Source organism: Sciurus vulgaris (genome assembly GCF_902686455.1).
Source record: "Sciurus vulgaris genome assembly, chromosome: 12".
Lineage (NCBI taxonomy): Eukaryota > Metazoa > Chordata > Mammalia > Rodentia > Sciuridae > Sciurus > Sciurus vulgaris.
Window position 1 is genome coordinate 59043988 of NC_136473.1, and position 11972 is coordinate 59055959.

At 38.4% G+C, this 11972-nt stretch overlaps 1 protein-coding gene and 1 long non-coding RNA gene across 2 annotated transcripts in view; one reads left to right on the plus strand and one right to left on the minus strand.

Moving 5' to 3' along the window:
- Positions 1-472: 472 nt before the first annotated feature.
- LOC306641960 (refilin-B-like) lies at positions 473-4429 on the minus strand (the record flags this gene model as incomplete). Its single annotated transcript, XM_079107287.1, has 3 exons — positions 473-3783; positions 3825-4032; positions 4400-4429. The coding sequence occupies 3 exons, from the start codon at positions 4427-4429 to the stop codon at positions 3242-3244; spliced, it is 780 nt and encodes a 259-aa protein (XP_078963413.1). The 3' UTR covers positions 473-3241.
- Positions 4430-5835: 1406 nt separating this feature from the next.
- LOC306641575 overlaps positions 5836-11972 on the plus strand; it is an 84287-nt gene continuing 78150 nt past the window's right edge. Inside the window, exon 1 of the long non-coding RNA XR_013758199.1 lies at positions 5836-6080. This is a non-coding gene — a long non-coding RNA (uncharacterized lncRNA). The remainder of the gene's footprint in view (positions 6081-11972) is intronic.

Consider the following 11972-nt stretch of genomic DNA (forward strand, 5'->3'; position numbering starts at 1 on the left):
ATACACACACATTCTTGAGAATATGCATGCATGCCACTTCAATGAAATGTTATGTCTATGAAAGCAGAATTAATTCTTGAGCAGGGAAATACCTAGTCTTTCAGCCTTGTCTTCTCAGCCATCCATTCCCTTGAAGAAGCAAATATCATTCAGACACAAAACAAAGATGTACTATTAAAATGCAATTCAGAAGTGATAAAAATTGTAAGTTCAGCAGCCCGCTCACAACACCTCCTTTTTATACTCAGGGACATTGGGGCCACATTAATTTTTGTGTGTATGTGATGTACATCCCATGTGCAAATTAGCCCTGGAAGGATCCTAATCTATCTTATATGAGAGCTCTTTTCCCAAGAGCAAATATAATCCATGCTTCTGCAACTTTGTACATTACAGAGCTCTGTATTCTATTTATTTGTCTTATTTTAAATACTGTAAAAAATATTTTTTTTTATTTTAGATAATTTATTATTGAATGGAGAAGTCACAAAGCAAAATGGAATGGGCCAGGGGTGGCATAAATTTAAAACACAATTTTGTTCAATGCTATTCTGGATTTCCTAAGGTTAGAAATAGGAAAAAGGTCAAGTGGGAAGATACTCGTTCAAATGAAGTCTTTCTAAAAGTCTGAACTTTGAAAGGAAAACAACTTTTCTCTGAAAATATAAATCATCCTTATTCCATGAAAACCCTAGTTTAGGAAACTGAGCGAAAAGCTTTTAGTTAACAACTGTCTCTCTCAGGCACACTTAGGAATGTTTGCTTTTAATCAGTGAGTTTAAAAATCACCACTTCCATCCTGAAGACGAGCATGATTCCTCCACGGACTGGTGGCATTTCAGCCACACTGGAGAGTTCCACCGCGTCTCCCCGTGCTTCCGCTTCTGCAACCCTTAGCAAAGCAGGTTTGGAGGGAAAAAAAGGACTAGAAAGAACTACAACTAGTTCCCTAATGAATGACCTAACCACACGCCTGTCCACACGCCTTACACATCCGCCATCACTCACTTCTACGCACTTGACTGATAAGGTTTAAGTTCTTTCCACACCTAGAGTGACTTGCCTGAACTCAACACGATCCCCTAAGAAAATCTCATGAGGGCCCTCAAAACACCTCAGAGGCCACATTCTCGTACATTCTGTCCCCTGTCACCCTGTCCACAGGGTTCCTCAGAGCTCATCCAAGTGAGCTCTGGGAATTCTCCTAGCATAATTAAAAAATCACACTTACCACTTAAGTGTCCACACTAAGAAATCAGATAGAAAAATCCACTTTTACCAATAAATGTGGAATCTGCTCTTCCAAAGGCAGGCAGCATCTGTTGCTCTGCACATGATGGAAGAGACTGCGGAGTCCCAGAGTGACACTCCTGATCCCAGCTAAGACGCACCCTGGCAAACTTGGGACCCTGAAGTTGACTGCAGCTCCATCAGGGGATGTGTCCCATTTGTTAGGAGCATGAGTGGATCAGACATTGTTGTCTGTAGAGGACACCAGACTCAATGGCTCTAAGGAGGCTCCAGTGCCTTTAAATGAGATCAATTATCATGGCACCTACTTTCATTGTAACAAAAACCCCTGCTGTGGCTCCAGGGTTCCCAGAGAGCTCTCAGTTCTGCTTTTTAGAACACAAGGAAGCCATCTATAAAAACCTGGAGATAAGGGGGAAGCAGAGCTTGCGGAGCTCTGTAACCCTGGAGCACTTGACATAATTTGGATGCATTCAAAGGAAATCTGTGTGGTTTGTTTTTTCCAATATTAGGGGGCAAAGTCCATCTGCCACTTTCTATTCTCCAGCCCTGCAGAGAATGGCAGGAGGTTCTAAGAAGCAAGGGCTGGGGCTGGTGTGACAGTGGGGTGGTGGTGGTGGGAGGCAGGTGAGGAGGGGCAGCCTGGTGCCACTTTGCCCCACCCAGCACCATGCCTGCTGCAGCGGCTCAGCTGCGCTCTTGAGGTTGCCTTGGGAACATCTTCAGTTCACACCCAACCCCCATGGTGGTTACTTCCACATACACAGTGGCAGGAAAGAAGTATCCACTATGGCTACAGTAGCTGGGTTGTGACATTGTTCCTTACACTAAATTCACTGAAGCATAACCTGGGGGGACGTTAAACAAGATTCCTCGTTTGTTACAATTTCTCTGCAATTTTGATACCACCAAAGTCCTCAGCTTGCGTGCACTTAGACAATCATGATGACCCGGATCACCAGAAACATCTACATCTGTCTCCTCCTGGTGGCAGTGGGTCTTAGGCATGGCAGACCTGAGTGGAAACCTCCCACCTGGAGTCCCCAAAACATTTTCCAAAGCATTCTTTTAAAATGTGTCTCTCTCAGAAGAGCCCTCTGCTATGTTTTCCTTTATGAAAAAATTTTCTTTATGAAAGTATTTTTGAAACCCCAAAATACCTACCAGGAGAGTTACACAAGATGTTAACCAGATGCCAAGTGTGCCAGGCCACTGCCAGAGCCTGTGCCTGCAACCAACCTGCAGGGAGCAGACGGAAGCCACTGTCCCCAAAGTGGGCCATCTGTCCACCTGACCTTCTGAAACAGGAAAGAATGCAGTGATGTGGATTTTTTTTTTAAGGCATCTCTTATTTTGGTTAGGGGTTTTTCCATATCCTGAAAAAGATCTAGAGGATTCCAAAAGTTTTGGTTAACAGGAAATACAAATGGAAGTGGCAATGAAGAATGGAATGGAACTCAACTCTCCACAGACTGAACACATACGGGTGTCACGATCTACTGAAACAGCTCCACTTTCGTAGCAGGGAAGACACCTGTGGCTGAAAGGTCTTAAAACTCACTTTTTCTGTCCCAGAGACTTTTCCAACCTCTTTTTTTCAGACACACTGACAATGGAGGAAGAGCTGTCCTCCTCCCCTCCCTGGTTCAAACTGTTGCCACCGTTCCTCTGCTCTGGTTATCTTTTTATTTTCTCCTCAAATCAAGACTTTCAGGAAACTCTGGAAATAGACTCCTTCTAAAGCAGCAAACCAGGAAAAATAGTCCTTTGAAAGATAATTTGAAAATTGAAAAACCAAACCAAGTATCTCAATATTTGCAAGATGCAGTGATTTTTTTTCCCCTCTTCTTCCCCAGGCTGGGCCCAGAAGTATCCTCAGGTCATCCTGGGGTTGGAATGATAAGCAAGGGCAACATTGTCCAGCTTGCCCAGGGTGGTCTGGGGACCAAGGCCGCGGAAGAGCTGGCTCAACCCCAAGCCTCCTGCTCAGTCAGCACTCATCCGAGAGGCAATCGCTGCCCAGGAACTCTGTGGCCTCGAGCTCCACGCTGGACAGGAACCTTCTCAGCTTCTTGGGGCAGTTGTACTCCAGGGTGGTGGTGTAGATGGTCTCGGGGTACTTGGGGTAGACGAAGGTGGTGCTGAGGAAGCGTGTGGGCTTGTGGCGGTGCTCAAAGCGCACCTCAGCCTTGTAGGTGCGCCATGTGCAATTGGGGATGCAGGAGACCATCTGGGTGCAGGAGGCCACTGCCAGGCCCAGTGGCAGCTGCACGTCATCAATGAAGTGTCGCTCTGAGTCATACTGGATGGAAGAAGTGTACCTTACTTCCGTTGGTGGTAAGGGGTCAAACTCCACTCCTTCGCCAAAGGACAGCGGGCACAGCCTTGGTGAGCAGCTGGTAGCCAGGGTGCTGGGGAGAGATGCTGGGTTCGGAGCCGCTGGGGTCACCGCCGCATCGGACTCCAGCGTCCCGGGGCCGGCGCGCGCTCCCCGCCGCTGCCTCCACCCCGGCCGACGCCAGCCCCCAGTGGCTGGGGCTGGGGGGCAGCCCCGAGTCCGGGCTGTCCAGGACGCCGTCGCCCTTCTTCTTCGTGTCCAGGAGCTCGGGCACATCCTGCAGGCACAGCCGACACACCACGGCTGTGCGCGTGGCGGGCCCGGGAGCCCCGAGCGGGGTCGCGGATGGGAGAGCGCGGAGAGGGGCGCGCACGCCGCCAGGCGCCGGGGCCTCGGGCCGCCCTCCCTGCCCGCAGCCCGCGCGCGGTCTGGGTCTCGCCGGCCTAAAGGATTTCTTATGAAAACTATTAAGAAGAGATTTTTAAATGTTAAAAATAAATATGAAGAGAGGTACAAAGTGGATGAATGATACTCCTTTCCTAAGTTTATTATTTTCAAGGAAATTATGATCATAGTGGCAAAAATTGTCAACTGTCTTAATGAAATAATATGTATGAACATTTTAGTATATGATAAGGGTTCAGTAAAGATTTGTTGAACCTCACTAAACTTTAATTTTTCAAAGCCTAAATTTAAAATATTTTCTTTAGAATAATTTTCTATGTACTTTTCTTTAATTTTCCAGTTTGTTCTTTTTTTTTTAATTAATGTTCCTTTTATTAAAAAAAAAAAAACTAATTTCATTGGTACCATGTCTCCTTTGTTTACTCGTTTCCTCATGTTTAGATGTTCGTCTTCCTTTCATGTTGATTTTCCAATCACTAATCCACTCTTAAATTCATATTTAAAGGAGACTAAAAATTAAGCCAGGAACTGTAGGAGAGTGGCTTTTTGACTCAGAGGCTTTATTGCACTGTGATATGACCTTTTAATTAAGACGTCCTTGTAGGTTGAGACTTCAACTGACGTGTCTGGGAGTTCTCTGTGTCTTTTGATACAGGCAGTCCCCTGAAGCACGTTAGTGCAGCTGCCAGTTCATGCAAGAGATGACGGTGGGTAGTTAAAATCGTGTAATTCCATCTGTGCCTGCCATTGACTTTGTACTGTATCCGCTTTGCCTGAGACCTGAGTTCTTTTTGTAAACTCACGTGAGAATTGGCTCTTTTTATTGATATGTGGACAGGGACAAGGACCTGGGAGTTTATTCCAGATATAAACTTTTCATCTCTTTCCCTCACTCTCACTTCTGCAGTAACTTAGCTTCAGTTCCCAAGCTTTTCTGAGGATCTGTAGGACACATTGCCTTTCTGGGACCTCTCCTTCCTTTGGCACTTAGCTTTCAGTTTTAACTCTTCCCTATCATTTAGGTATTTGCAATCTTCTTGCCACCTGCCTAAACTTTGCTGTTATTTTCACCTATTATTTCTCATCTTCTACCTTATCAGATTTTTAAAATTCCTTTTATGTCAGTGGGTACTGGGAGGGATTTACACAATTGACCAGGTTACACACACACACACACACACACACACACACACACACACACACAAATCACAATCATAGATGTTCTCAGAGTTTGTAGGGTTTTAAAATCTTGATTTTTCTTTTATTTTGATTATACTAATACCTAAAGGTAATAAGAATGATAATAAAAAATAAGTATTGACACTCATTTTACTTCTATTTTTACTTCTACTTTTAGCACCACCATTATTTATTGGACTCTTGTTCTTTTCAGCTTCCGTGTTTAATGTTTTATGTATATTAAGTTTTTCATCCCTCATATCAACCCTGTATGGAAGTAGAGATTCACAGAGATCAAGAAACAGTAAGGGTATAGAGCTAGCAAAAGTAGAGCTAATACATGAATATGTCTAGCTGACTCAAAAGCCCCATTATTCATCACCCTTATCAAAAATGTCTCCATTTTGGTGGTGATAAGTTTTTAAGAAAACTTATTTCAATGAGAATTGTCTGTACTGACTATTTTTTTTTGAAGGGGAGCATCCTATTTTAATATTGAGTGTTTTTACTTACATGATAGATTTTGAGTAATTTGGCAACTTTATTGATAAATTCTTTACTTAACATTGTCTATATTTGAAACTTTACAAATTCCATGAGGAAAGTTTTACTTCGTGGAAGTTGGTAACACTGATAGTCAAAGGCAGAAGTTGAAATGGAATCCAGGTATTCTGATCTCAAACTATGGATTATTTTTACTATACTATTCTAATGTTTTAAATCAAATGTCTATAGAAATCAATTTAAGAATGTTCCTCAATATTCTTTCAGGTTTTTTCCATTTTCTTCTTATCATCAAAAAGAAAAGTATACCCCATCAATTCATTCATCAAGCAAGTATGAGCCTGATTCTTATGGAGAAAAACAATTTCGAAGTGAAAATCCTAAAAAATGGATCTGTGACAAGGTGAGTTAACAAAACATTAAAATTTGGAGTAAAAATTCACATTACCTAGAGCAAGTATAAATATTTTCATTAAAATTAGGAACTTTATGGTTACAAAATTATTTATAACTGTTATGTAAAGATAGTACAGCTGACTTAAGTCACAAGATATTTAAATTATTTTTCACTATTGTGTTCTTATATGTTTTATGGTCATATGCCCTATGATCAGTGACATGGAATATTGACTTTGGCATATGACCAGGGTCAGGATTTGAATGTGAAGTAACAGAAAGGAGTTAATTCTGAGGCATAGCACCAAGTACTTATTCGTTTGCTCTCAATCTCTGTGTGTAAGCATAAAGATAGGAGAGAGGAAGAAAGTTGTGAGATATATATTTTTTCTTTTATTTTGATTATACTAATACCTAGTTAGGTATTCGTATTTTATGTACATATATATATATATATATATATATCATGTATTCCATACATTTAACCTACATATATGTCTGTGTGCAAACACATTTTTTATATGCACATGTATAACAGGTGTATTTGTGGCCAGGCTGCAATAAAGAAATACCATAGGTTGTATGACTTAATAATAGATATTTATTTTCTTACCAATGTAGTTAACTTCTGGTGAGACTTCTTTTCCTGGATTATAGGTAGCTGTCGTCTCCCTGTGTGATCATATGACCTCTTCTTTATAGTCAGAGAGAAAGAGGCTCTCTATGTCTCTCCTTGTAAGTGTTTAAATCTCATCAGATCATGATCCTACCTTTGTGACTTGACATAATCCCCTTCTGAAAGGCACTATTTCCAATATAGTCATATTGGGGGTTAGGGCTTCAACATATAAATTTCAAGGATACACAATTCAGTTCATAGCATTCCATCTCTGCCCCACCCCACCATGTTCTCTTGCATGCCAAGTAATTCCTTCCATCCCAATAGTTCCAAGAGGTTTAAAATGTACCAGTATCTACTCATTTAAATATCATCTAAACCATAGGAACAGGACATGGATGCCCACTATGACTACTATTCTTCAGTAGGGTTCTATTGCAGCTATTTAATTTCATGTTTTGAATGTGAATAAAGTCATCTGTATCTCATTTTTTATTTGAAATAAACATTTTCGCTTTTGTGTCTCCTCACCATTCTATTTAATTCAAGGAAGTAGACCTTCCCTTAAAATATAAATGACTTATCTAGAACATTAAAGTACTTAAAGTAAGAAATGTTCTTGTGCAGAATTTGTTTCCTTAAATAAAATAGTACTTCCTTTTGTTTTTCTGCAGTAGATTCACTTTATATATTGTTTATGTATTCCAACAATATATTATATGGAAGAAGCAAATTAATGAAGCTTTTAGATACTCACTAAAAGGACAAATAGGTTATTTTGGAAGAATCATTGGGTTATTTCTGTATACCAAAATTAATCCTAAATAATTGTTCTTCTATGCCTTGAAAATTAAATAAAGTGCAGGAATTCTTTAAATCTTAATAAATCATTGGCCTAACTAAGCAAAACTATATATAAAATAGTAAATTCAAGTTTACATTCCTGCCTCCCTCCTTACCTGTCTTCATCCTTCCTCCTTTCCTCTATCCCTTTCTTATTACATCCCATCTTCCATCTTATCTCTTCAAATAACCATATTAAATAAACAAATTAGCCCTCTGTGTGACTAAAGGTAATCTTCACATATTATAGAAATAGTCCATTTGTTGTTTGATTCTATGTAAAATCATAGAATTACTTAAAATATTTTGTTTTGATTTGCTCTTAGGTGACTTGAGTGAGACTTGCGGCCAATAGGTTGCCAAAAGTAGGCTTATTTTTACAAAACTTTGTTTTTTGATCTTGAAAGTTAGATGGTAAAGCTTTTTATACTGGATTAAAGATAGTCTTGGGAAACTAGAGCTATTAATTTTGAAATGTTGAAGAAAGAAAGGACTGACATTGAATTATATGAAGATAGAGTACTCACACATTTAAATGTACATAAGTTTAGTTGAATTCAGTAGGATTGATTTCAGCTAAGAAATAGCTGGAGTAGGATATTTGCGTCTTATTCTCCACCTTTCCATTAAGTTTTAAGGTTGCCTGTATGAATAATTTACTTTTTCTTTTATCATCATTAAACATGGAAGTTATACTTTTCAAATTATTTGTTAACTAATTGTGTTGAACTGCCGCTTGCCGCCGCTTGCCATGGCTTGCCACTTGCCCTCAACCAGTGGGACAAATGACACGTATACTTCAGAAGTTCATGAAGCAGCTTCCACTCAATATATAAGCAGTCTCATGCATATGCAATTGTAACCAGATATGTCCATCCAATCCTATTAAAGGTCAAGCGATCACGAGCTCAAGCATACACGTAAGATATATCTGTCCATGTGCTAAGCGGCTGAACTAATTATCATACAGCCAATGGTGAATGCTTCCTGTTTTTCTCAAGGCACATTCAGCAGGCCTTTGGCTCTCTGCCAGTCGCCATCTTGGATGCATGTGGCATAACCCTGGGCCCCAGGTCTCGCCCGCCACATTGAACAATGTCAGTTGCCAGAAGATAAAATGTTCAATATTCTTTCTCTAATCACATTCATATTATATCAATTAATATATTTAGTATCATTTGATCTTTTTGTTTTATTTTTAATGATATTGACCTGAAAAGCACTGTACAAAGAAATCACTAAGTTAGCCCACCAAGAGCCGATAATACCATTTTCTTTCTGAATGTATGAAAATCAATAATGAAAAATAGCATGTACATAATTTTTCCAAAGAGTGAAAATAAATAATAAAATTACATACATATTATATAATTTACTCATATTTCTCTGATCTACTTATAAATTGTCCCACATTAAATTTAGACTCTAAGTTTGGGTTTTTCAATGGTCAAACTTTTAAGTTTGGGTAAATACTTTGTATTTATAAATTCAGTATTTAAAATAGACGTGAAATTAAATAAGGAGAGCCTATCAGTCAGTCACTTATTAATTTAGTCTATTTGGGTAGGTCTAAAAGAGTTGGACAGTAAAAATTCAGTGTACTAAAAACATTCTTTTGGTTGTCAAAACATTCACATATGTTCATATTTTTACTGAAGCAGAAATTATAGTCTTAGGCCTTTATCTGAATTGGAATGAGTTTCCATATGCATTTTCGACATCTGATTTTAATGGAACCATTTCATGTTTTTCCTTGTTTGCAAAAATCAGGAAGAGACTCTTTTAAGATGGTTCATGTTCATAGCTCCTTTCCTCACATGCCTTATTATAGGTGAATTATAACAGTGGAGCAGGCATTTCCCCTTATTTTCACAAGCATTTTTGGTGCTAAACAGGATTGTATAAGCCACAAAGCATAAAAATATCCAGTACTCCAAAGAATTAATTTAGAGAACCTAGGCATATTGCACAGAACATGAAGTTGACCTTTACTGTCTACAGCTTTTGGAATGGAGTGGGATGTGGAATACATCATAGATTTAATGTGGCACATCGTTGTCTGCAGAAACTTGGGTGGGACTGTGACTGCTTGCCCATTGCATCCAGTGATTGAATCTGCTGTCGCCAGCATCCTGAAAATAATGAACATGCAGCTTAATGACCGTGATTATGATTATCATAATTGATGTGCAAGTGTAGTGTGTGGAGCTCATTACAGGTGAACTGTACGGCAGAGAAACATGCCTCAGTTATGGATCATTTTACTTTTATGCATTGATTGGGATAAAATATGCTTTCTATTTAAACAGCTTTCCATAATTTTAAGAATCTTTCTGTATGTGCTGATTGATGATTATTCATTTGCTGAATGAATACATGAATACATGCCTAGGTTCTCTCAATTAATTCTTTGGAGTACTGGATATTTTTATGCTTTTCATTTGCTGAATGAAAACAACCCCTTACATTTGTTTGCTTTGTGTTGTTTCATTTCATTAGTAAATGTAAACAATGAAGTGTAATTGAGGGAAAATAGTTTGCTTATGAGGAAGGCCTTCAATAATCAAATATTCTGTTAAGTGTTTCTCTTTCTCCCTCTCTTTCTGCACTCCCTCTCACTCAGTAAAAAAGGTACTGAAATTCTTATTTCTCTCACTGATTACCCTTGCTTAGTCTTCTTAAGGTCGATAGGCTTTCAGAAAATATAAATTTATATAAATTTTTATTGTGAAACTAGAGATATTTATGCATGTATATGTATATGTATATATACCCTATTATGCATTTAAGGTATTAGGGCAGAACTAATATTGCATCATATTATTTGTCAAAATAATATTTAACCTATAGACAGTTTAAAGATGTAAAGATATATAAATTTATGTAATCTTTGCTTTTTAATCAGTTTTATTTCTGATCAATTTGTTACATTGTTCAGTAATTTTCAATTACAGTTCTAATAATGACTTCAACAGAGTTTCTGGTTTGAATTTTAACTTGTGAATAAAAATAAAATGTGCAGTAATGTATCCAAGATTTTCAAAAAATTAGGACTGACCTCATTAATCTATGACCATTAACCTAAGGACTTGATTTGCATTTCAGTGTATTTTATTTGAGTGATGAACAAACATAAAGAAAGCATGGTAAGCCACTTTTTAAAACTTTATAATTGCAGTAAAGTCTAAAATTGAGAGATTCTCAGATTATTAATAACTGAATAGCTCTAAAGAGATTCTACTTCCTGTTTCCTTTTGAGATCTGTAAAATTTACATCACCCCAGGTGAAATGCTTGCTCTAGATGTGCAGCTGGACGCTGTGGTGGAGGACAAAAGCTTGGTTTGACAGTGAGAGGTTTATAACTTACCTATAAAATTTTCCATCTGACATTTTTTAGATGAATGTGACTCGTAAACTTTATTAAAAAGTTTCCCTTGAAGGTTTTAAGTCTCTAAAAATTCAACGTGAGCATTTCCCCTACATTATTGATTTTCTAGAGTAGCAAGAATTAAATTCTTCATCTGATGAAGATCAGAGAATATGTTATTTCTGCACTTTTCTGTAATTAATCTCTTGACCTTATTGTTTTTAAACGTAAGGGCCTCAGTTTGCTTTCTCATGTTGTTGGTAACTAGGTCCAGCCCTCTGTGGGGATTTTGGTCTCTGTCCCTTAGTACTCTCATCTACATGTATAGGATCATTGCTCCAATTTCTTTCTGTGCTGTCCTTGTCTTGATTTGACTTGGCAAAAGAGCAAGTTTACCAGATTCACAGGGCCCTAGATGACTAGAAATATAACTAGTAAATAGACTTGTTGCTGTAGAAAGAGACTCGCTTTGATCTAAAGAACCTTGGAAGCATTGATGCATTTTGTGAATAGAGTAGTTAGCATTAACTGCACTTAGCTGACTATCACTGTGGCTATGCTGGAGGTTCCATGTGGAGAAGTAAAAGGAATGTGGGTGTGTCCTTATAGGAAGGCTCCTAATAAACTGCTTAGCACCAATGTTTCGGTATTGCCACTGAAATGAACATTCTGACACGTATGTTTTTGCCTTACTTAATTTCTGAAAGAAAGTTTCTGAGTCAGAAGATTGATGGTTAGTTTTATGTGTCAGTTTTACTAGGTTATCATACCATTATTTAATCAAATACTAATCTAAGTATGCTGTGCAGGTATTTTACAGATGAGGTTAACATCTACAGTCCGTTGACTATAAGTAGGCTCCCTTCCATAATGTGGGTGGGCTTCATCTAATCAGTTGAAAGCCTTGAGGGAAAAACTTAGGTTTCCCACAGAAGAAATTCTGCCTCAAGACTGAAACATCATCCCCTCCCTGTATTTTCAGCCTGTGAGTTTGCCCTACAGATTTTAGATCAGCCAGTTTCCAGAATTGCATTTGCCAATTTCTTTCTTTCTTTTTTTTTTTTTTTAA